The sequence below is a fragment of the Mytilus galloprovincialis genome, chromosome 9 (assembly GCF_965363235.1).
Source record: "Mytilus galloprovincialis chromosome 9, xbMytGall1.hap1.1, whole genome shotgun sequence".
Classification (NCBI taxonomy): domain Eukaryota; kingdom Metazoa; phylum Mollusca; class Bivalvia; order Mytilida; family Mytilidae; genus Mytilus; species Mytilus galloprovincialis.
In genome coordinates, this window is record NC_134846.1 from 71725355 (window position 1) to 71753022 (window position 27668).

Consider the following 27668-nt stretch of genomic DNA (forward strand, 5'->3'; position numbering starts at 1 on the left):
CTTGTTTTTAAGACTGACATATCATTTAGTAGTCAATGTTTATGAACCACACGTGTAGGAAATAAACCGAAGGGCGACAACCTTGCTTGAACTGGTTCCCTGTCAAAGTAAGGGTGATCAAACCAGATGAAGACTGACGGATGAAAACCAAAACCTTCCAGCATCTGCTATGAAATAAATATAATCACTATTATACTACCATGTAAGATCCTAAAATTATTGAACTATAAGAATAAGCTTGATAACTTTTCACTGTGAAAACTGATTAAACTCCCTTTTTTGAGTATTTTAGTCTCTTTGTAAAGTTTATCTGACATGATTTTCTGTAAATCTGAAGTTTGGGATTATTGCTCTATCTTGCTATACAAAGCGTATCTCACCTAAGTCCCTGATTTTTTTAATTTTTATTATACATCAGTTTCTTACCTCTTATTAGTAAAATTAAATCATATCAAATATTTTATTGGAACATATAATAATTACGAAATTGCATAATCTTAGGGTTAAGCTGGGAACAGGGTAGTCCACAAATAATTATGACGTCTGGCAAAGGCTATTTTTTTTTCTGGGATGCCTTTCTACGTCCAGACGTCATAATTATTTGGACTAGGAACAGTGTTAATATATATGTTATTGGGTTTAGTCACTGTGTACAACAGTCAACATACTGAAATGGTGGTCACTTTGTTTACTTATTAATTGTTCTTTTTATTTGGGGAAATTAGTTAATGTTGGTATTATTTATAGCTTCGTAACTCTTTCTCCTGAGACTGGCCATGTTATTATTCTTGTCAGGACTTCCTGTTTCTTGCACATTATTGACATCCGAACTATAAGTATGACGTCACTTACTGGGTTATGGGCAGTCTACAGCTTAGGATTTGAAATGAGCAGACCCTCATACTTTGACATGCAAATATGAAACCTCTATTTAAACAACAAGTGAACTATCCACAACCATATTTAAAATTATTTCTAATATTAATTTTATATTCAGCCATACATGTATGTCTTTTCAATAAACATCTTGTTTATATTTACATGTACGTATTTGCTTAGTTTGTCAAAGCTCTGATCTGTATTCAGTAATACTGTACATTTTTGTATGTGCTTTGTGGATACAACTCCTCCAACATTCATTAGATTGTGAACTTTAGTAAAAAATTTGTACATAATTTTGTGAGATCCTTACATATATCGTCGTGTCATATATGTTTTCGTATCATCCATATTTCATCGGTTTCAATTGCACATGCATATATTGTTACATGTTTTTTGGTTTCTATATTTGGAACAACAACCACACTACAACTACAAAAATCGCTTTAAAAGACGTTAGAACAAATTTAATAAAACTGACCTGTTCCAGCCATTTTCATTCAATGCCAAAAATATGCATCACTAGAATAGTTGTTGAGAAAAAGTCTGAAGGGTTACATGAAACACAGCTATGCCGTTTGTCTGTCAGATACTTCAAGACATACATGTGACTGTCATGTGTTTTTTTGGTAGTTTTTATTACAAACCAACCAGTGAAAATTAACTGGGTTCTTATATAAAAATGGTTGTTCAAACTCCATTCATTCAACATTCTATTGACAATTCTTTTTATGCAACCTTGATACATAAAGATGAAAACATTATAAGCTTTTTACATTTAATAACAAATCTGAAAACTGCATTTTAAATTAAGAAAAATTAGGTCTTTTGTAGAAACCCAGTGTCAATCTGAAAAAAAAACAAAATGTTAGAATTTCAGCACATGAAACATCAACATAAAACTATTTGCCAGTTAGTTTTAGTACTGCAAAGAATTAAACAACCTTTTCTATGATTCAAGCAATTACCAGAACCACGACTTTGAAAAATACTAATTTCCTGATTTTATAGTCATTTCCTGTCCTTGTAATGATTCAGTTTTTACTTCATTCGAAAACATATGACGTCTTTTTTTGACACGAAAATCACAAAATAATCAGAAACAGAAAAAAATCGTAGTAAGCCTTGACAAAAAAATCTAGAAACCTAAAAACATTCGACAGAACATGCTTTTAAAATTTTAGTACACACAGGAATAAAATCTCAATTTGATGTTCAGTGAAAACCGTAAGAAGTGAAAATTGTTATAAGTATGAAAACACATCACACGATGATAGATGCTGGTACAAAAATGTACAGTAATAAAAAGGCATCCTGGTCTGTTGTAATAATCTTTAAGAGTTAAGCCATTTTGCACATTGAAATTTTTAATACTATTCAATCAGTAAGGGGTAAAAGTATACCTAAACAAGTGATTATTATTTATTGGTACATATTTTCTGCTTTTCTTGACTTATTGCTCTGATAAAGTGTTAATAAAGTGACTCCAACTATGAAAATATCATTTGTCTGTAATCTTCAAAATACCGCTCATTTACAAGCCTCTGTGGAACAATTTTGTAAGACTTTGAAGATCTGTGCATATCAGGTTTCTGTGTACATGTTAAGTTCTTGAGATAAACGGACGGACAAACTCAAAAGTGGTCTATTGTATAAGTATTATGTTAATTACAATGTTCTTATTGAAATTGCACTGATATACAAATTTGCAGATACATGTATGTTATTATATAATTTTGTACAAGCCAAAAATATTCTTATAGAGGAATTTAACTTGTTTCTGATAAAAAAATTGAATTCGAAATCTACGTACAGTAACATGTAAATATATAGGGCTATCTAGAAGTCCACATGAAAGAGGGGATGTGTTTCACACTGATTGAAAAGCTCTCTTTTTATTCAAATAAAGCTGAAATATTATACATAGTAAATATTTTTGTTCTATTGTAGATGAACCATTAAAGATGTCCCAGTATGATACAGAAAAGTTTTGTCAGCCGCCTGACCCAGATTTAATATGTTGTATATGTCAGTGTGTCCTTCAGTCTCCTGTGGAGAGCCCCTGTCGTCATGTCTTCTGTAATGTATGTATAACAACATGGCTGAACAATCATCGTAACTGTCCAACCTGTCGTAGGAGAGTCAAGAAAAGACAACTCAAACCAGTCCTTCCAATAGTACAAAACATGATAAATCGTTTGCTAATGTTCTGTGATTTTAAAGATAATGGTTGTGCAGAAACAGTAATGTTAGAAATTTATGTTAACCATGTTGAGGGTTGTGGATACAGGAAGCTAAAGTGTCGATTTAATCGCTGTGATAAAATGATACTTAAAAAAGACAAAGACCAACATGAGAACCAAGTCTGTGAATTCAGGGAGAAGTTATGTATTGGTCGTTGTGGACTAATGATTCCTGTATGTGTGTATGACACACATGATTGCTATGAAGAATTACAAAAGTTCAATCAAGGTATTTCTTTAATTTAAAGTTGAATAAAAAATGTAGGTGTAGAAGATAAGAACAAAAAAGAAGGAAGTGAAATTAACGCTGTAATTATAAATAATGTGCCAGTATATCTGAAGCACTTTTCTGGATGTACCTTCTGACACAGAAACACTAGGCCACGGTTTTTTAATTTGTTGGTTTACGGATTTTCCCCATGAAAAAGTAGGTTCGTCGGTCGGGAAAAAAAAGAAAAAAAATATCTTTCAGGACAGAAAAAAAATGCAAAATAAATATACATTTCACCTTCCTAACAAAATGTTTTTTATGCTATTTTGTCATCATTTCAAATTTTATTTCGATGAAATATTCTTGCTCAGCTGTCATAAATATCGCATGACATTGTCTAATGATTTGCCGTAAAAAAGGGGGGTTGGTGTGTTCACAGTCAAAGACGAAATTAAAATGTCTTTTCACAAACAAGAAAAACAAATTCGCGTAGCTCTTAATCAATTCCAGAAAACTTAGTGAGTAATGATCTTCAAAAACGAAAACTAATAAAGAAAAAAATGTAAAAAAACGTCTTACGAAAATAAATTTCAACACACGTGTCAAAAACGTAATAGACTCGTCTACGGGGAAAAAAACGAGAATATCGGGTTAATCTAGTGTAATGCATTCCCGTTTTTAATCCAAATGGACGACATTTATTTTTTTATTATCCATGAAACAAGAAAATTCTAAATGACTTGTTGATATTCAGAACTTTTACTTCCAAGGTGCTTTCCACCTGTCCACATTTGGACAAGTCTATTTCTATGAGATAATGCATCTTACAGGCTGATGACAAATAAGGGAAACAAACTTATTGTGTAATGGGTTTTAAACACAGATTTCGTTCCGCAAAATTATTTGCGTAAACGACATTTCAAGGTCAGTTATAATTGATTTGTCTATTTTTAGAAACGTAAACTGGAAGTTTTATTTAAGAATTGAATGCTTCTTTTTGTACATTTATTGGGGTGTAAAAGCGTTGACGGAAGTACATTTGTATGAAGCGCGGAAGCGCTTCATTCTAAAAATGTACGCACGGTCAACGCTTTTACAACCCTATAAAGTTACAAAAAGAAGCATTCAATACTTATAATTACATTTTTTTTAGCTATGATCATGAAAACACGATTTTTATCCAGTTTTAATTAATTCACCTGTGCACTTTATTGTGGGACCTCGTGTCATCATGCATGATAAATGTTATTGTCTCATGCAACTGTTTACGGAATAACATGTGATGTGCAGTTGGCCAATCAGAATAACGTATTATAATGAAACATACATCATTTTTTATTTATATGGATCTTTGCTGTATACCAGCTTTGATTATTTGTAATATCTTCAATTTTTCACTTATTCTTACAACATTTGTATAAACTTCAAGATTATAAAAAACCGTTTTTTTTCTAAAGTGAACATTGATTGGTTAAATATTTCTCAGTGTGTTTGAATTTGTTTGTTAGCCTTTTGGTCATGAATGTTTGTCTCTAATATTTAATTAACTGTGCATTTGTATTCAGATATCGCAGATCAAATTTATTCGTTCATTGTGTAATCATACGTTTTTAGCTCACCTGGCCCGAAGGGCCAAGTGAGCTTTTCTCATCACTTGGCGTCCGGCGTCCGGCGTCCGTCGTCCGTCGTCCGTCGTCGTCGTCGTCCGTCGTTAACTTTTACAAAAATCTTCTCCTCTGAAACTACTGGACCAAATTAAACCAAACTTGGCCACAATCATCATTGGGGTATCTAGTTTAAAAATTGTGTCCGGTGACCCGCCCAACCAACCAAGATGGCCGCCATGGCTAAAAATAGAACATAGGGGTAAAATGCAGTTTTTGGCTTATAACTCAAAAACCAAAGCATTTAGAGCAAATCTGACATGGGGTAAAATTGTTTATCAGGTTAAGATGTATCTGCCCTGAAATTTTCAGATGAATCGGACAACCCGTTGATAGGTTGCTGCCCCTGAATTGGTAATTTTGAGAAAATTTTGCTGTTTTTGGTTATTATCCTGAATATTATTATAGATAGAGATAAACTGTGAACAGCAAAAATGTTCAACAAAGTAAGATCTACAAATAAGTCAACATGACCAAAATGGTCTGTTGACCCCTTTAGAAGTTATTGCCCTTTATAGTCAATTTTTAACCATTTTTCGTAAATCTTAGATATCTTTTACAAAAATCTTCTCCTCTGAAACTACTGGACCAAATTAAACCAAACTAGGCCACAATCATCAATGGGGTATCTAGTTTAAAAATTGTGTCCGGTGACCCGCCCGCCCAACCAAGATGGCCGCCATGGCTAAAAATAGAACATAGGGGTAAAATGCAGTTTTTGGCTTATCACTCAAAAACGGAAGCATTTAGAGCAAATCTGACATGTAGTAAAATTGTTTATCAGGTCAAGATCTATCTGCCCTGAAATTTTGAGATGAATCGGACAATTCGTTGATAGGTTGCTGCCCCTGAATTGGTAATTTTAAGGAAATTTTGCTGTTTTTGGTTATTATCTTGAATATTATTATAGATAGAGATAAACTGTAAACAGCAAAAATGTTCAGCTAAATAAGATCTACAAATAAGTCAACATGACTAAAATGGTCTGTTGACCCCTTTAGGAGTTATTGCCCTTTATAGTCAATTTTTAACCATTTTTCGTAAATCTTAGATATCTTTTACAAAAATCTTCTCCTCTGAAACTACTGGACCAAATTAAACCAAATTTGGCCACAATCATCATTGGGGTATCTACTTTAAAAATTGTGTACGGTGACCCGGCCAACCAATCAAGATGGCCGCCATGGCTAAAAATAGAACATAGGGGTAAAATGCAGTTTTTGGCTTATCACTCAAAAACCAAAGCATTTAGAGCAAATCTGACATGTGGTAAAATTGCTTATCAGGTCAAGATCTATCTGCAACAACAAAAGAAAGAGAATTTTTAACGACCTCAGCTGGCTATACAACCCTTGCACAATCAACTGAATTTTGCAGAAATCATGAATAGGATAGATTGCCCTTATATGATAATTTTTTATTACCTTTTTGCTTTTTAGCTCACCTGGCCCGAAGGGCCAAGTGAGCTTTTCTCATCACTTGGCGTCCGGCGTCCGTCGTCGTCCGTCGTCCGTCGTCGTCCGTCGTCCGTCGTCGTCGTTAACTTTTACAAAAATCTTCTCCTCTGAAACTACTGGGCCAAATTTAACCAAACTTGGCCACAATCATCATTGGGGTATCTAGTTTAAAAAATGTGTTCGGTTACCCGGCCAACCAACCAAGATGGCCGCCATGGCTAAAAATAGAACATAGGGGTCAAATGCAGTTTTTGGCTTATAACTCTGAAACCAAAGCATTTAGAGAAAATCTGACATGGGGTTAAATTGTTTATTAAGTCAAGATCTATCTGCCCTAAAATTTTCAGACGAATCGGACAACCGGTTGTTGGGTTGCTGCCCCTGAATTGGCAATTTTAAGGAAATTTTGCCGTTATATGGTTATTATCTTGAATATTATTATAGATAGAGATAAACTGTAAACAGCAATAATGTTCAGCAAAGTAAGATCTACAAATAAGTCAACATGACCGAAATGGTCAGTTGACCCCTTTAAGAGTTATTGCCCTTTATAGTCAATTTTTAACCATTTTTCGTAAATCTTAGTAATCTTTTACAAAAATTTTCTCCTCTGAAACCACTGGGCCAAATTTATCCAAACTTGGCCACAATTATCTTTTGGGTATCTAGTTTAAAAAATGTGTCCAGGGACCCGGCCAACCAACCAAGATGGCCGCCATGGCTAAAAATAGAACATAGGGGTAAAATGCAGTTTTTGGCTTATAACTTAAAAACCAAAGCATTAAGAGCAAATCTGACTAGTAGAAAATTGTTTATCAGGTCAAGATCTATCTACCCTGAAATTTTCAGATGAATCTGACAACCTGTTGTTTGGTTGCTGCCCCTGAATTGGTAATTTTAAGGAAATTTTACTGTTTTTGGTTATTATCTTGAAAATTATTAAAGATAGAAATAAACTGTAAACAGCAATAATGTTCAGCAAAGTAAGATTTACAAATAAGTCAACATGACCGAAATGGTCAGTTGACCCATATAGGAGTTATTGTCCTTTATAGTCAATTTTTAACCATTTTTCGTAAATCTTAGTAATCTTTTACAAAAATCTTCTCCTCTGAAACTACTGGGCCAAATTAATCCAAACTTATCCACAATCATCTTTTGGGTATCTAGTTTAAAAAATATGTCCGATGACCCGGCCATCCAACCAAGATGGCCACCATGGCTAAAAATAGAAGATAGGGGTAAAATGCAGTTTTTGGCTTATAACTCAAAAACCAAAGCCTTTAGAGCAAATCTGACAGGGGGATAAATTGTTTATCAGGTCAAGATCTATCTGCCCTGAAATTTTCAGATAAATCGGACAACCCGTTGTTGGGTTCGTGCCCCTGAATTGGTAATTTTAAGGAAATTTTACTGTTTTTGGTTATTATCTTGAAAATTATTATAGATAGAAATAAACTGTAAACAGCAATAATGTTCAGCAAAGTAAGATTTACAAATAAGTCAACATGACCGAAATGGTCAATTGACCCCTAAGGAGTTATTGTCCTTTATAGTCAATTTTCAACAATTTTTATAAAATTTGTAAATTTTTACTAACATTTTCCACTGAAACTACTGGGCCAACTTCATTATAGATAGAGATAATTGTAAGCTGCAAGGATGTTCAGTAAAGTAAGATGTACAAACACATCACCATCACCAAAATACAATTTTGTCATGAATCCATCTGCTTCCTTTGTTTAATAGTCACATAGACCAAGGTGAGCGACACAGGCTCTTTAGAGCCTCTAGTTTTGGCAAAGTGGGGGGGGGGGGGGTTGCGCAACAACAAAACTACTTCACACCTTTCTCATTACTTTGCATTTCTTGTTAGATAAATTTTACAAAAATTCTCCCCTGAAACAACTGTTGAATTTAAACAAACTTGGTTTAAATCACCACTAGGATATCCAGGGACCACTGTGTATGATGACCCTGCCTGCCCACATGGCTGAAATAAAACATAGGTTTCAAATGCACTTTTTAGTATTATATCTCTGAAACTAAATGACAGTACAACAGTTGCATTTATCATGCAACAATTGTAAATAAAAATATCAGGTGAGCGACACAGGGTCCTTGGACCCTCTAGTTTGATTGAGTTAAGTCTGCCAATTGATATTTTATCGTATGTTTTTATATATTGTGATGTTATGCTATTGTTTCAGAAAAAGGGAGAAGGTTTGGGCCCATTAAAACGTTTAATCCCGCTGCAAATGTTTGCACCTGTCCTAAGTCAGGAATCTGATGTACAGTAGTTGTCGTTTGTTTATGTAATATATACGTGTTTCTCGTTTCTCGTTTTGTTTATATAGATTAGACCGTTGGTTTTCCCGTTTGAATGGTTTTACACTAGTTATTTTGGGGCCCTTTATAGCTTGTTGTTCGGTGTGAGCCAAGGCTCCGTGTTGAAGGCCGTACTTTAACCTATAATGGTTTAATTTTTGAATTGTTGTTTGGATGGAGAGTTGTCTCATTGGCACTCACACCACATCTTCCTATATCTATCTAATGTAATTATTTTTTCACAACAGAGAGTGTTATCAATTTTGTTAGTGTTTCATGCATTTCATAATAAAAAAGGAAGAATTTAATTATTTTTCAGGGATAAAGTACTTGTTTGGGTTGGCGGGAATAAAAAAGCATGAAAAGTCAATTTTATTTTTATTCTAGGATTCGGCAAAATCGGGTCGGCGGATCCGTAAACCAACAAATTAAAAAATCCTGGCCCTAGGGATGGGGTAGTGTTTGAAATGCTGTAGAGCAACATCATTGTGTTTAACTTACTATATTTTTTATACGAACCCAAAAATTGAAAATTCTTTGGTCGTATATTGGTACAAGTTGGCGTCTTCATTGTTGGCCTTGTCGTTGTTGTTGTCAAAGTCGTCCAAAGACCTTTGGTTTTCACACTCTAACTTTAATAAAAGTGAATAGAAATCTATGAAATTTAAACACAAGGTTTATGACTATAAAAGGAAGGTTGGGATTGATTTTGGGTGTTTTGGTCCCAACAGTTTAGGAATTAGGGGTCAAAAGCAGGTCCCAAATAAGCATTTTTCTTGGTTTTTGCACAATAACAATAGTATAAGGTAATAGAAATCTATGAAATTTTAACACAAGGTTTATGACCACAAAAGGAAGGTTTGGATTGATTTTGGGAGTTTTGGTCCCAATGAAAAAGGGGCCAAATGAAACTTTGTTTGATTTCATCTAGAAATGAATTATTAGGGTTCTTTGATATGGCAAATCAAACAGTGTATTCAGATTCTTAATTTTTATACGCCCGTCTTTTAGACGGGACGTATTATGGTATACAGTTGTCCGTCTGTCCGTCGTCCACACTTCGGACAATAAATCAAAAACACTTTCACCAATTTCCATGAAACTTAAGTGAATTGTTTATATCTATTGACGTAAACCATTGTTTATATCTATTGATGTAAGTCTCTTTCAATTTTTATAAATTTCAGATTTTAAGTTTTGGATTTATGGGGCTTTATTCATAAAAAAAGGGGGATTTTTCACTCTTCGGACAATAACTCCAAAAGGCTTTCACCAATATCCATGAAACTTAGGTGAATTGTTTTTATCTATTGATGTAGGTTCCCTTTCAATTTTTATAAATTTCCGATTTTACATTTCCGTGTTATGAATTTTTATGCTTAAAAAAGAGGGGATTTTCCAATTTTGGGACAATAACTAACACTTTCACAAAATTTTATGCAACTTTGATAAATTGTTTATATCTATTGACATAAGCTCCCTTTCCATTTTTATAAATTTTAGATTTTACGTTTTCTTAAGTAATGAACAAGATAGAATGTATGGATGAAAAATTAAGACAACAAACTTAGTTAAATTTGAGGTAGCCTTAATAGTGACAATTTTTTTGTGCATTTTTATTTATTATTTGGGGGGGGGGGGGGTATTTGACAGGCTCACACTATTCCTAGTTGATCATATAAATTCATTTAAAGCATAAAAGACAAGTTAAAAGAGAAACGGGCATATCATGCGCTAAAGCGCAGCCCTTTATTGGTCCTGTTTTCAAATTGGTCTACATTAAGGTCCAAAATTAAACTAAGCTTGATTTAAACAAAACATAAATTCTGGTTTTTTTTTTATATACTGAATCTAAACATGTACTTATATTTTTATTTATGGGCCCAGTTTTCAGGTTGGTCCAAATTGGGGTCCAAAATTATTATATTAAAGGGACACTAGCTGTCAAATTCATGGTCACAGATTTGACTCAAATTCTCATATTTGATTTATGACAGTGTAAAACATTTATCCGAACTATCAAAAGTATAAAATAAACAGTTTACAGAGCATGTGGTAGATAATATATAGGTTCGTGTGTATTTTAGTCAAGACACCATCTAATTAACTGTCTATTTGATCTCAGATGACCATATAAGCGATGTAAACATGAATAAAGATATGAATAGATTAAATCAACACGTGCAATTGGATTTTTTTAGGTCTTTTTGATTTTGTTTTATTGATTAAAAATAGATTTTTCTCATTGTTTTTAACAGTATAAGAATGATTTTATGTGCATCGAATTAGTAATCAAATGATTTACCGTAGTTTCACTTTCATTGTTGACATTCTTTTTCTTTAAATAACCAGTACATGTACAATCCATGCGTTGTCAATCTCTAGCTAGGGGTTAAATTGAAGTGCACATGAATATGGATTTAAAGAGGTCGACTCATTCACTTGCAAGTGAATCAGTAATTATCAATGTTTCTTTGCCTAATTTGACAAAATTGAACCATTTTGGCTGCAAAAAGCGAATTGTTATTTCACTACTTCACTTTCATTATTGATTGAACAGAAAAAAATAAAAATTTAGATTTTTAGCTCACCGGACCCGAAGGGCCAAGTGAGCTTTTCTCCTCAATTGGCATCCGTCGTATGGCGTTAACTTTTACAAAAATCTTCTTATCTGAAACTACTGGGCCAAATTAAACCAAACTTGGCCACACTCATCATTGATGTATCTAGTTTAAAATTTGTGTTTTTTTACCCGGCCAACCAACCAAGATGTCCGCCATGGCTAAAAATAGAACATAGGGGTAAAATGCAGTTTTTGGCTTATTACTCAAAAACCAAAGCATTTAGAACAAATCTGACATGGGGGTAAACTAGTTTATCAGGTCAAGATCTATCTGCCCTGAAATTTTCAGATGAATCAGACAACCCTTTGTTGGGTTGCTGCCCCTAAATTGGTAATTTTAAGGAAATTTTACTGTTTTTGATTATGATCTTGAATATTATTATAGATGGAGATAAACTGTAAACAGCAATAATGTTCAGCAAAGGAAGATTTACAAATAAGTCAACATGACCAAAATGGTCAGTTGACCCCTTTAGGAGTTATTGCCTCTTTATCTTCAATTTTTAACCATTTTTCATAAATCTTAGTCAATTTTTACAAAAATCTTCTCCTCTGAAACTACTGGGCCAAATTTTACCAAACGTAGCCAGAATCATTATTAGGCTATCTAGTTTAAAAATTGTGTTTTGTGACCTGGCAAACCAACCAAGATGGCCGCTACGGCTAAACATAGAACATAGGGGTAAAATGCAGTTTTTGGCTTATAACTCAAAAACTAAAGCATTAAGAGCAAATCTGACAAGGGGTAATATTTTTCATCTGGTCAAGATCTATCTGCCCTGAAATTTTTAGATGAATCGGACAACTCGTTGTTAGGTTGCTGCCCCTAAATTAGTAATTTTAAGGAAATTTTGCTGTTTTGGGTTATTATCTTGAATATTATTATAGATAACGATAAACTGTAAACAGCAATAATGTACAGCAATTTAAGACTCAATTGACCTCCTAAGAAGTTATTGTCCTATTTAATCAATTTTTAACAATTTTCATAAAATTTGTAAATTTTTACTAACATTTTCCACTGAAACTACACGGACAAGTTCATTATAGATAGAGATAATTGTAAGCAGCAATAATTTCAGTAAAGTAAGATGTACAAACACATCACAATCACCTAAACACAAATTTGTCATGAACTGTCTGCTTCCTTTGTTTAATTCACATATATACCAAGGTGAGCGACACAGGCTCTTTAAAGCCTCTAGTTTATATATCTCTTAGCTAGTGTCCCTTTAAGTATTCTGCAATAGCAAGAAATTTTCAATTGCACATTATTCCGCAATAGCAAGAAATCTTCAATTGCACAGTATTGTGCAATAACAAGAAATTTTCATTTGCACAGTATTGCTCAAAAATTTAATTTTGGATGTAACACATCTTCTGATTGGCTTACATTATTTTGTTATCAGCCCATAGACATAATTTAGTCATGTGACTGTAACGTCATCAACATTTTTTCATGGTTTTCTACGGTTTAAAATTATTCAGTGTGCACCAAATTTTTTATGTTATTTCTTCTTAGACAGAAAAAATATTACAGTCATTCCTTAAATAGCCGGAAATTTTCAATTGCACAGTTTTGCGCAATAGCAAGAAATATTCAATTGCACAGTATTGTCCAGTTTTCAAACATGTACTCAGATTTTTGATGATGGGTCCAGATTTCAACACAAATTGAATACATGTATGTGGGGTTCTTCAATATATATATGCTGAATCTAACCATGTATTTAGATTATTAATATTTGGGCCTGGTTATAAATTGGTCCACATTGAGGTGTATTAAAGGGTATAAAATTGAACATTATATATATATTTGATTTCATCAAAAATTGAATTCTTGAGGTTCTATGATATGCTGAATCTAACCATGTATTTAGATTTTGGATATTGGACCATAATACACAGCAAACAGTGAAACACATGTTTTAGGTACGCTTGAAAAGTCTGTAAAACGTATCTTTTATGTAAGGATAAAGCATGTTTTAGCCAGCATGCTTTAAAGGCCTGGCTCACCATCCGTTGAGGCTGTACCAAAACGGATGTATCAGCTATAAAGTAACAATACTGGGTCAGCACCTTATAAGGAACATCAATGCTACATGTATGTTTGGTTTCATTCCATTCAGTGGTTCGCTAAAAGAAGTCATTTGTATGCATTTCCCTTAGGGTCCTATGTTATGCTAAGTCCCCCGCTGGTGGCCATCTAAGATGATGGATCGGCAACAAAGTAACAACACTTGGTCAGCACCTCATTAGGAACATTCATGCTATGTTTGGTTTCATTCCATTCAGTTTCTCTAACAGAAGTCATTTGTATGCATTTCTCATAGGATCCTACATGTATGTTAAACTAAGTCCCCCACTGGCAGCCATCTTTGATGATGGATTGGCTACCAAGTAACAACACTTGGTCAACACCTCATAAGGAACATTTATGCTATGTTTGGTTTCATTCCATTCAGTTGTTCTCTAAAAGAAGTCATTTGTATGCATGTATAGGATCCTACATGTATGTTAAACTAAGTCCCCCGCTGGCAGCCATCTTGGATGATGGATTGGCTACCAAGTAACAACACTTGGTCAACACCTCATAAGGAACATTTATGCTATGTTTGGTTTCATTCCATTCAGTTGTTCTCTAAAAGAAGTCATTTGTATGCATTTCCCATGGGGTCCTGACTGCAGTCTTCACGCTGAGTGGCAGCCCAGGCTAGTAAAATTGCTCTCTGGCCTGTAAAAATTATTCTTTAGGAGAAGTTCAAAATGTAAAATGTTAATGATGACAGACGCCAAGTAATGAGAAAAGCTCACTTGGCCCTTCAGGCCAGGTGAGCTAAAAATGATTGCCCAGGGTCCACCAAAATACATTTTCTTTTGTTTTTACATTACAGCTGCCTTAGACAATTTTCAAAGGATAGGATTGTTGATTATGAACAACAGGATTAATTGATCATGACCTTGGAATCTTACAAGGAGAAGTGCATGTAAATGAAGGAATGCATGTGCAAAAATTATAATATTGTAAACAGGAGAATAGTTTAAATAATACTAACAGTTTAAACAGTTTTGTGAGACCAAGAGCAAGGCAGAGTGAACTTGGAGTGTATATATACTTGTCAACCACAAGTACATTTAAATACCACATAATGCGAATGAAATAAGAACTATGGTACACACATTTTGTATGATTGTGAATATCGGGTCCCAAAAGAAATGTAGTTGTTAAATAAATAGAATTGAAATAACCAAATTTGAAGTGTTTATATGACCATCATATTTTGAGATCTTTTTTCAAATTCTATCAAAGAACCAACCAACCAACAATCCATTAATTCAAATCACAATTGTAGTCAACAAAATTTCCATTGACCAACAGCAAAAGATGATGTCTTATCCTTAATACATGTACCTTTTCTTCTTCACATTGGCTTGAGTATAACCAATTCTTTTCAGTAGATTATATTCTGAGTATAACATAAATAGAAAAAAGGAGATATTGCGTAAACATTGGTTAAACCAGCATAAAGACCAAAAGACATCTTTAACATGTTTAAGGCGAATAGTTCATTCTAAATGGTAATTGATAATCTTTTCCATGAGGCTTTTGTCATGGCTGTCGTAAAATATTAAGCTTCAATTTTAATTGTAATATAGCGCACAGTAAATGTATGCCTTGCTAAAAACAGTTGTGGAAGGGAGGCAAAGGTTGAAAAGGACAGACAACACCATCATATTTAAATGTTGCCATTTTGATTTCCAACTAATTACTACAATGATATACTCATTGATTTATATCAGAGATGGGTCCGGTTTGATTAAATTACAATTACAATTACAATTACTTTGTCATTTGTACGATTAAATTAAATTTATGATTACATCATTCTGAAAGTGTCTGATTAAATTGATGATTACATCATTCTGAAAGTGTCTGATTAAATTGATGATTACATTGGCAAAGTAATCATGATTACATCTGAATTCAATGAATTAAAAAGGATTTTTGTATATCTATAATTCTAAAATTACGAGGTCCAATTTGTCAGCCGTCATCACGTAAAAACGACGAATCAAAGAATTCAACTTTATATATTACTAATATAGTACAAAGGTGTAGATTAAAAATTACACCACTCCAGGCCCTTTTGTTTTCCACGTAATTAATATTGCCAATAATTAAGAAGTTCCGGGTCGAGTCCGATACCGATACCAATAGTATATTCATCTGTTACCTATTACCTTATCTGTATGTTCTTCAAATGACAGGCGCACCACCAAACGGTGTCAGGATATGCTATATGCACGGGTCATAATCACAGGGTTGACACTACTAAATTGTCAAAATTTTACCTATTGTAGTATTTTAATCAGTAAGGCTTTATAAGATAACAATACAAATACTAAAAATAAGGCGTATATGTACAGTTTTCAATTTGTTAGCGGGCATGACGTAAAACAGCGAATCAAAGAATTCAACTTTATATATAACTAATATAGGACCATGCTGTTGATTAAAAAAATACTCCATCTCAGGACCTTTTGTTTTCCAAATAATTAATATTACCAATAATTGATAAGTTCCAGTTAGACGGTTTCAAACAGAAAGATTTGAAAGCAGAGAAAATTGTGATAACTATCTTATAATTGGCATGACTTTATCAGATGACAATACTAATACAAAAATAAGTCTTGCGCATAGTTATATACTTTAATTCAGTCACGGACCCGCGATATCACGGGTGTGTTCTAGTATATTTTAAAATGATAACTTCCAACTTCATCTATTTAATAAACCACAAAAGTTCACTAGAGACATACATGAACATTATGTCACCCATTACACTTTAATATGAGGCAGGAATTACCAGTAAATGGGGATGAAGTCTGTATGAATTGTTTTTTTGTAACTTAAATATTTGTTAAAAAAAAGAAACGGAAATACTGTGAAGTTTCCGGTTTTGGTTCTGTTGTTAGGGATTTTAGTTGTGACACTATCTAAGTTGTGACGTCATATGCAATGTTAACAAAGAAACGTTATCACCAGGTAACCAAACTTGGCCACAACCATCATTGGGGTATCTAGTTAAAAAAATGTGTCCGGTGACCAGGTCAACCAACCAAGATGGCCGCCATGGCTAAAAATAGAACATGGGGGCAAAATGCAGTTTTTGGCTTATTACTCAAAAAACAAAGCATTTAGAGCAAATTTGACATGGGGGTAAAATTGTTCATCAGGTCAAGATCTATCTTTCCTGAAATTTTCAGATGAATCGGACAACCCCTTATTGGGTTGCGGCCCCTAAATTGGTAATTTCAAGGAAATTTTGCTGTTTTGGGTTATTATCTTGAATATTATTATAGATAGAGATAAACTGTAAAAAACAATACATGTTGGCAAAGTAAGATCTACAGATAGGTCAACATGACCAAAATTGTCAGTTGACCCCTTTAGGAGTTATTGCCCTTTATAGTCATGTTTTAACCATTTTTTCGTAAATCTTAGTAATCTTTTACAAAAATCTTCTCTTCTGAAACTACTGGGCCAAGTAAATTATAGATAGAGATAATTGTATGCAGCTAGAATGTTCAGTAAATTAAGATGTACATACACATCACCATCACCAAAACACAATTTTGTCATGAATCTATCTGCGTCCTTTGTTCAAAATTCACATAGACCAAGGTGAGCGACACAGGCTCTTTAGAGCCTCCAGTTTTTTAATTAAAACATTTTGATAAAAAAAAACGTGAATACCATAATGTTTCCGATATTGGTTCTGTTGTTAGGGATTTAGTTGTGACATTGTTTAAGTTATGAAGTCATATTCAATGTAAACAAAAGAAACGCTTCCATCAGGTAGGGGTAATATTGTTTATCAGGTCAAGATCTATCTGCCCTGAAATTTTCAGATGAATCAGACAACCCGTTGTTGGGTTGCTGCCCCTGAATTGGTAATTTTAAGGAAATTTTGCTGTTTTTGGTTATTATCTTGAATATTATTATAGATAGAGATAAACTGTAAACAGCAATAATGTTCAGCAAAGTAAGATTTACAAATAAGTCAACATGACTGAAATGGTCAGTTGACCCCTTTAGGAGTTATTGCCCTTTATAGTCAATTTTTAACCATTTTTTGTAAATCTTAGTTATCTTTTACAAAAATCTTCTACTCTGAAACTACTGGGCCAAATACTTCCAAACTTTAACTGAATGTTCCTTAGGGTAACTCGTTTATAAATTGTATCCGAGATTTTGATCTGTCAACAAACATGGTCGCCATTGCTAAAAATAGAACATAGGGGTCAAATGCAGTTTTTGGCTTATAACTCAAAAACCAAAGCATTAAGAGCAAAACTGACATGGGGTAATTATGTTTATCAGGTCAAGATCTATCTGCCCTGAAATTTTCAGATGAATCAGACAACCCGTTGTTGGGTTGCTGCCCCTGAATTGGTAATTTTAAGGAAATTTTGCTGTTTTTGGTTATTATCTTGAATATTATTATAGATAGAGATAAACTGTAAACAGCAATAATGTTCAGCAAAGTAAGATTTACAAATAAGTCAACATGACTGAAATGGTCAGTTGACCCCTTTAGGAGTTATTGCCCTTTATAGTCAATTTTTAACCATTTTTTGTAAATTTAGTTATCTTTTACAAAAATCTTCTCCTCTGAAACTACTGGGCCAAATACTTCCAAACTTTAACTGAATGTTCCTTAGGGTATCTAGTTTATAAATTGTATCCGAAGTTTTGATCTATCAACAAACATGGTCGCCATTACTAAAAATAGAATATAGGGGTCAAATGCAGTTTTTGGCTTATAACTCAAAAACCAAAGCATTTAGAGCAAATCTGACATGGGGTAATATTGTTTATCAGGTCAAGATCTATCTGCCCTGAAATTTTCAGATGAATCAGACAACCTGTTGTTGGGTTGCTGCCCCTGAATTGATAATTTTAAGGAAATTTTGCAGTTTTTGGTTATTATCTTGAATATTATTATAGATAGAGATAAACTTTAAAGTGAGCAATAATGTTCAGCAAAGTAAGTTCTACAATTAAGTCTATCTGACCAAAATTGTCAATTGACCCCTTAAGGAGTTATTGCCCTTTAAAGATTTTTTTCACAATTTGTTCATCATGTTGACTTACTTTAAAAAATCTTCTCCTTTGAAACTGCTGTATCAATTTCAGCCAAACTTAGGCTAAATGAGTTTCATAGTATCTAGTATAAATTTTATATTTTATTTCCTTGTATGTCAAGAAACATAGCTTCTATGGCTAAAATAGAACATCGGAGAAAATAATTTTTTTTTTTGCTTTTGAAGAAAATAGGACGATCCAAAAAACATTTAAATAAATTGAAAAGCCAAAATAATCATTGATGAGAGATTTAACCAAAAGAATTAAGGTGAGCGATTCAGGCTCTTGAGAGCCTTTTGTTTTCAAATCGAACAATGAAATTGTATTGAGTTCCACATGTTCCAATCTTATTTTACTAGACTGATAAATATTTTTTTTTCAATGTCTCATGCAAATAAGACAGAAATGCACAAATGCCAGGAAAACCGTGACAGGAACTAGATCTGAAAAAAAAGTAACGATTTTGAGTTCATTAGTAGAATGAAAAATTCAGGAAATTTTCCCGATTTGTTTTTTTTTGTTTTTTTTTTTATTGATTTTTCTACCGTAATTGGGAATTTCGTCCCCATGATATGAGGCAGGCATAACCTGTGAATGGGGACGAAGTCTATGATTTTTTTTTAAATCAACTATGTTAAAAAGAGAAACGGAAATACAGTAACGTTTCCAATATTGGTTCTACATGTAGATCTGTTGTTAGGGATTTAAGTTGTGACGTTATTTAAGTTATGACGTCATATCAATGTAAACAAAGAAACGCTGTCATCAGGTAACGTTTTTTTAATAACAAACATTTTTTTTAAATGAATTAGTGTTAGTTCCTTTCTTAGACTGATAAATATACATTTTATTCAAAGTCTCATGTAAACAAGACAGGAAACGGGAATATATTTCTGCGCAGATCCGAAAATTCAAAAACACGACAAAAAAAATTGAATGATTTTGAGTTCATTAGTACAATTAAAAAATTGACTTCAATTGAATATGGCTTAAAGCCTTTATAAAGAGTTTGCTGTTAGTCTTCTGACCTCTTCCAGACTTTATATGTATTACAAGATGCAGTTTTTGGAAGTTGATATATGGATCAAATAAAGTTACCAGATAAAAATTATGTAAAAATTTAATAGAATTGTTTTAACAAATTTTAAACAAAATACAAGTTCTTTAAGTCAATGCATTTTACTTGTCCAGTCTAAGTACATACACAATTTGCTTATTTTGAACAAGTTATTTGTCCAACTTTTAATTTAGTTTTGAGTAATTTTCACATGTCTGATTGATCTTTTATCATATATACATTGTATTGTCCTACCACTATACTTAATTAGAAATTACAATGAAAACAAACCTTAATTGGTTTCCTACCTGTTAATTCAAAGTTTACAATAATCATAATATTAACAAAAGATTATTATTCAGGGTTAAAGAAAAATATAATTTTGCTTAAATATAACAGTTTTTTTTTTATCAAATATATATATGTACATCTTTTATAAATTGTGAATATATGTACAATATTTTTTACTAAGGCCTTCTTAGGCTAATGATGACTTTTTAATATTGTAACAGTTTATTTTTTACTGAAGTATACAAATCAATTAACATGCTTGATAAAGTAAACCAAACTATCTTAACTTGTTAAATATCTATTAAGTAAGAATAACAAAAAGGTTAATTTATTGACCATAAACACAGTTCAAGATTTTTTTCATTGTAATCAGAATGTAATCAAAATGTAATCAGGATTACAGGTCATTTGAAAAGTAATTGATTAAATTAAATTACGTGTAATCAGATTTTTGACTGATTAATAATTACTTGAATTGTAATCAATAACAGCTTATTAACGATTACACTTACAATTATCCCAAGTCTGATTTATATACATACACGAAGATATGTAAAAAAAATCAAATTTAAAGTGTTTAACGTAAGAAAAGACAAATATCTTTGGCTCATAAATCTATTTATACCAACTAGAAAAAAAAACCCAAAAATTCATAATGTATTTGGAATTTTTTTGGATGTTTCGGACAACAAAAAATGTTAAACAGATGATGTGTTACCCCATACAAAAAAAACTCTCATTAAACTGGTGAAGATGACCAAAAAAAACCAAGAATATATTATGGGTCCTGTGGAAAAAAATAAACAAGTAAAACAGATTTTGAAGACTACAAAAACATGTATAAATAGGTTTTGCAGAGAAAAACATACTGAAAACAGGTCTTGAGGACATTTAAAAAAAACATACGTAAAACAGGTGTTGAGGACCCCAAAAACATACGTAAAACGGGTGTTGTCAGAGGACCAAAAAATATATGTAAAACGCATGATTTGCTCGATCTCAAGTGGCGTTTAACATGCATTTACTCGTAAAACAGGCGTAATATGTAATTATTTAAAGCATGTTTTACGCTCACGCTCGTATTACGTGCGTTTAACATGCGTTATACATACGTTTTAAACAGGTGTTTTACATGCCTGGTCCTCAATATGCATTTTACATTGGTTTTATAACATACGTAAAACGCCTGTTTTACGCATGAAAAACGGGTATGCATTTTTTGCTGTGTAGGTAAATGTCAAATTAATTTTTTTTAAGTTTTTAAGTTTAAGTTCTTAGACCACATTCATTCTGTGTCAGAAACCTATGTTGTGTCAACTATTCAATCACAATCCAAATTCAGAGCTGTATCAAGCTAAAATGTTGTGTCCATACTTGCCCCAACTGTTCAGGGTTGCAGTCGTATAAAGCTGCACCCTGCAGGGCATCTGTTATTAAAATTTTAAAGCATGAAATTGACATTAATTGAAAAATGTAATAACTTTTGATAAAGTAATTGATTGCAATGGATTACATACAGAAATCTGAGTAATCGATTATTAATCGATTACACAAAATACCTTCATGTTATCGATTATTAATCAGTTACATTTGTCAGTTATCATGCTCATCCCTCACATTAAAAAATGTAAAATCTCAGGCTGTATACATGTAAGTCCTTGAATATGCTATCTCAATGACAGATACTCAACATAACCTTTTACAAAAACAGTGATAACATTGCTAGGTCATTTTGATTGCAGTTAAAATTAATACAGAAATGATATGCATGCATTTATTATTTCGATTGCTGTGCAATGGACAGAAATATGATTTCAAGAAATGCTGAAGACAAATAAAATAATACTATCAAAGTTTAAAATCATTTTTTTTTTTTTGGCAAAAACCTGTCCAAATGATGTTTTGCAATAATAAAAACTTAGCACAATTTTTCTAAATAGAATGGATATAAAAATAAGGAGATGTGGTATGATTGCCAGCGAGACAATTATCCTTCAAAGTTCAAATGAAGTACCTAGTTGCAAGTATATTAAAAAATCCCAAAAGTTTTTGAGCTTAATAACATAGTATAACAAGAATTTTTTACTGAGGAAATTTTTTAAACATTTTAACTTTATCAGATGTATTGTAAATATTCTTATGCTTATTTTTTCAGAAAAGAGTGAATTAGTAGACAAACTACAAGAAAAAGTAAAAGAACTAAATGCTTTGACACAAAAGTTACAGAAAGAGGTTGATAGATTAAAGCAACAGTTAGCTCGTAACCGATGGAATCTTCCAGATGCTTGGGGAACCAGTTGGGATCCCTCTGATAGTGATTACAATGATTCTATGTATAATTACCTGTCAGGAAGTTCTTACAGTGACGATCAAGACAGTCATTTCTCCCAGCCTGATTTAGTACTGACAGCAACTAGTCATCCTACTGCTACAAATACTACTACTACTACAACAACATCATCAAGTGCAGACAATGGAGGGTTCAGAGAATACGTTATTTACCCTAGTCGTAGACCAACAACACCTGTCATTCATGCTCCATGGCCCCGTTATGAAACAAGATCATCAAGATATGTGTATGATATACGCTCACCAAGTCCTAACCGTAACGCTACAGATGCTCATTTAGGTACTGATCAAGCATTAGATTTGAGCCACCATACACACCAAGAACAATTACCAATGGGAGAGGGAATATTCCATCGCTTATCTGCTGGAATTTCAGACACTGCTCCAAGTACAAATGTAAATTTAAACAATATCATGGAATACATTCCAACTCCAATCAACAATAACCATAGTAACACAGGAAGTAGCACTGCCACGGATAGTAGTACTAGCTTAAATCTTAATGAGGGTGATCATGACAGCCAAGACGAAAGTAACAACAATGACGATTTGAGTCACCATAGTGATCACACTGTATACAGTCTCTCTGACAGTGATTCAGATCATACACCAACTCGCTGGTGGAGATCAAGTCGATCAAGCATGTCACATCATTCTGATCATCAGTCAGATATACAGAGGTCTAGCAGGTCTCGTTCACATTCATTTGACTCAAATAGATCTGGATCACGTGGTTCGCACAGAAGTAGATCATTGTCATATGACTCAGATGAAAGCCGGTTTTGGTCACGCTATCATTCACACATGAATAGATCCCGATCTATCCTGTCAGAAAGAAGTGGATCATATGACTTTCACAGAAGATCAAGGTCTTACAATTATTCAAGAAGTAGATCAAGATCATTTGATTCAAATAGAAGTAGATCAAGATCATATGATAATTTACGGAGACCACATGTAAGAAGGAGGTGGGCATCTTCAAGATCTTCACAGTCAGGTGAACATTACAGAACTTGGTCAAGAAGTAGGTCAATGTCAATAGACAGACTATCAAGAAGTAGATCAATGTCAATAGACAGACTATCAAGAAGTAGGTCAAGATCAATAGACAGAATATCAAGAAGTAGATCAAGATCGAGAAGTATGTCAAGGTCAATAGAGAGACTATCACGAAGTAGGTCAAGGTCATTAGATCATGTAAGGAGTATATCACATTCTGATGAATCACTCTCAAGTAGTTCTACATTACGTTCATATATGAGTAGATCCGGTTCCAGAAGCAGCAGATCCTGTACACCAGATTCTGACAGGAGTGAAACACCTGTAGATGAAACACATGATAGACACATATCTCAATCCAGTCCAGCACATGAAAATGACAATGAAAATCTAAACCAATCAAATAAAACAGCTGGAAATTCTAGACATTTAAATATTACCACAGATATTGATAGTACAGAGACAGATAGTGATGCAGGGTACAATTTTAAGAGAAGAAGGTCGAAAAACAGTAACTGTAGTGATAGTGGAATAGGGACTGAATCATCTAATACAGATCTATCTAAAAACCAAAATTCTGATACTAGAGATAGTAATGTAAATAATGGTGCAAGTTCTGACGATAGGAAGCGTAAAACTAGTGTTATTGACTGTGATATTGATACAAAGAGGATGCGTAACCAGGATAATAATAATGGAGAACAATCTGATTCAGATACATCATGGGTGCCTTCAGCTAATGACAGACAGACAGATGACACTATATCAGATGAAGCCAGCAGTGGAAGCAGCTATGACGTAGAAGTTCCTAAAACCGTATTAGAACTGATTGATGAAGTTGATTCTGAAGGAACGGATGACACTTGGTCTCCTAATTAGAAAGTTTTTACTATTGGTACAAGTTTAGTTTTTATTATATTGATGATTGATGTACATGTTTGTCTAATAGGAAGGAGTAGGACACTAGAAATGAAATGGGTTTCTTTTAAATTATTTTTGAAAAGTTCAGTTATTTACTTCTAAAACAATGTTAAAAATACACACAACTTAAGGAAATGCATAAAATTTTTAAAAAAAGTTTAGGCAAGATATTTTAATGTTATTAATTTATGATTACAATACAACTTGATCTTGTTTGCCCTTGTGACAATATGTCCATCCTAATTATTTTATTGGGAAATTGTGGTCACCTAAGAAATAATCAGACTTGAGAAGCTTTCTTTTTTAAGGATTTCATAACCTTTTTGTCTGGGATGTTCATACTTTTCCATCTTACTATCTTACTTGTCCATCCTACTCCTTACTTCTACTGTTTAAGAAGCATAGTTAGTTTGACTTTTTCATGGTATAAATCTACTTTTGTTATTGTAGAGATATTCTAAATGTTTGTATGATAGATATATCCAACATTTATCACCACATTGACTAGATTGTGACATGTAAAGAAGTTCAAAGGGGTAATTTCTTTTGGAAATATTTCAATTCAGGAACATTTTTATGAAAATCATTATAATTGTTATTATAATTCACAGTATCAGGTTAATTCGTGTATGTACTTTGAGTTTAAAACAGTTATATTGTGAATGAGCAAGTCACATTTTTTTTTTAAATTACTCAAAAATTCAATTTTGATAGATAATTATCTTTATAAATATTAAATTGAAAAGTTAAACAAAATAAGGAGGCAATCTATATATAACAAAGGTAATAATTAAATGGAAGTCATTTCATTTCTGTCACGGATGTCCTATTTATAACTTTCTTCAAAATGTCTTTATTAAGGCTAAATTCTAGTGCTAAATATTGTTTTTGACATGTTCATGTTAGTTAAATTATTGAAAATCTTTTGAATACATCCAAATAAGAAATTTAAAAAGTAAAAGCCACACAGTCACATATATTACTGTTTTATGCTGAAATGTGATACCTACTGATTTGGGTTTCAAATAAAGAATTAGAGAGGATCCTTGTATATTGTACTGTGTACAGTACTTAGTATAACTTATTCATTTACTATTTTTGTTATTTTTTGTTGGATAGTAAAAGAAATTTAAAATTATAAAAAAACAAAAAGAAATTTAAAATTATAAAAAAACACTTTTTAAATGAATAAAAATCTTGAAAGATAGAATAACAGATTGTGTGACAAGAAAGTGCAGTATCTGATGGATAGAATACACATGGAGTGTAAGTTGTATTTGTTCCTGTTAGTTTTATATTCTGTAAGTTGAAACCAAACTTTGAAAGTAAAATCTTTTCTCTAGGAAAACTTTATGAATGAATGATTTCCTTATAAGCTTTCAACAAGGGAAATGAAATGGGTTGATATATCGTGTAAAAGTAGCCAAATAACTGTTTTTAATTGTCTTTCCCAGAATTTTTCAGATTTCTTTGACTCATAATACATAATTCTGTATCCTATATATTTAGAAATGTTTCCGATATGTATCCTTTATATGAGGGTTGTGATTTTTTAAAAATTTTTTCTCAGTTTTATATTTTAGATTATAAAGTAGGATAATATGAAAGCTTTCTTTTATTTATGAGTATTATGAATATCAAGGTCTGGTCATTAAATTTAAGCGTGCTTTGCTTTCAACTTAAATGTATAAAAATTGTAATTTGAAATGCTTTGTCACACTCTTTATTAGAGTCTTTAAGTTGTCAGTCAAGATATTAAAAAAAATGTTTTAATTAGCATACTTTATGCAGTCAACTTCATGTGTATTCGAGAAATAAGTGGCCAATGAATTTAAATTATATGCTTTCAGTAAAAGTGTCACATTTCAATTTTGCCAATAAAGACATGTTTTTCTTTATCATTTCACTTCGCAGTAAAAGGTCTCATTCTTGAGAAGTCATAAGCCTCAGGGGCGGATCCAGCCATTTAGAAAAGGAGGGGGGGTCCAACCCCCGGAATCCTCCACCTGAATATGCTGCTGAAACCTGAGTTCAGTGAAAAACTACCACTGTTGATATGTGAATGTTAAAAAACAGGTTAAAGAAATAAAGCATGTGTTTATTATTTATCATGTATTATGAAAATTGTTTCTGCAAGGTATAATAGAATAATAAATTAATTTCTTTGAAATGATATTTTTTTACATAAGGTCTATAGATCTGGTTACAATTTTTTTTTATTATTACCGTAGAAGCTACATGTATGTCATATCATAATTTTCGACTGAAGTCAGCCAAGATCTTAGGAATGATATAGGGGTCACTGGGCTAAAGGGTAATAATACTGGTAGTTATATGATTATAAAGATTTTATTATCAGCTCCCTCAAATTATAATAACATTAATGAAACTGACTGTTACAAAGCCATTACTAAGATAAGGTGTCATTCAATCGACATTCTTTTCTACAATGCAATTTAATTTTAAGTTGTAAAATCAAATTTTAAACCTGCCTTCCCTAAATTTGCACCAGGTCATTTATTGACTGTTAATTGCTTTTCTGTCCATAAATGAAAAACACTGGCAGGGGCGGATCCAGCCATTTTAAAAAGGGGGCTTCCCAACCCAGAACAAAGGGGAAGGGGGGTTTAACTATTTGTCCTCTTTTCAAATGCATTGATTGTCCAAAAAATAGGGGGGTTCTGACCCCTGGATCCGCCACTGACTGGGCATCATTTTATTCTGCCTATTATATATATCAAGATCATGATTGAATGGATGAATTAGTTTGCAACAAATAATTTTGATTACCGGGTATGTGGGACATAGTAAATTGCAGCCATTTCATTTTATGATAAAAAAAAATCATTGTTTTGCCAGATTACAAACACAAATAGTGGTATATTACCACAGCCAAAAAAAATTAATAAAGAAAAATTAACTTAGTATATATAGTTGAAGTTTGAATTTACAAACATTTGCCAAAACTGAAAAAAGGAATTTTAATTTATTGAGGAAAGTTGTAACTGTTAAAAAAGAAGTTTTCCTTTTAAATTTTATTAAACAAAATATGATTTCAAGAACTTTTTCAATTGAATACATTTGAATAATTAGAGTTTATCATTGTAATATAATATTGTTATTATTATTCATTGAAATATTAAAATCATCTTGATTACACTGTATTTTTATGAATTTCTGTTGTAAACCTGCATTACTACTGTGACCTTTAGTTGCTTACATACCAGTTATTCTGACCCTGTTGGAAATTATCTCCTTATTGTCTTGCATTGAGTCATTGACGGCTTCAAAAAGCGAGACATAGGTATGCTGTGTCTGGCGTTGGCGGCTGATCAAAAATGTATTAGTTTTTTATTAGGTCTCGTTAATGGTGAACCACTATAGGTAGGTTAGTGATATTTGGTTTGCAATTTTATAAGCATTGGCATATCTCATTTCCATGAAGATTATTTAGCCCCTCCCCCTCACTCATTGTATATTGACTTTGAAACTTTTG

General features: G+C 32.5%; 2 protein-coding genes across 3 annotated transcripts in view; one reads left to right on the plus strand and one right to left on the minus strand.

Annotated features, from left to right (window-relative positions):
- The window catches only part of LOC143045841 (transducin beta-like protein 3), a 46584-nt gene extending 46431 nt beyond the window's left edge, over window positions 1-153 (minus strand). For both annotated transcript variants that reach the window (XM_076218639.1, XM_076218638.1), the window contains exon 1: window positions 1-153. In XM_076218639.1, coding sequence (XP_076074754.1) covers window positions 1-20 — 20 coding nt within the window. In that variant the 5' untranslated portion in view covers window positions 21-153.
- Window positions 81-27329, plus strand: LOC143045842 (uncharacterized). The gene is made up of 3 exons (XM_076218641.1): window positions 81-202; window positions 2830-3351; window positions 22059-27329. The coding sequence occupies exons 2-3, from the start codon at window positions 2844-2846 to the stop codon at window positions 24128-24130; spliced, it is 2580 nt and encodes an 859-aa protein (XP_076074756.1). The 5' UTR covers window positions 81-202; window positions 2830-2843; the 3' UTR covers window positions 24131-27329.
- The last annotated feature ends 339 nt before the right edge of the window (window positions 27330-27668 follow it).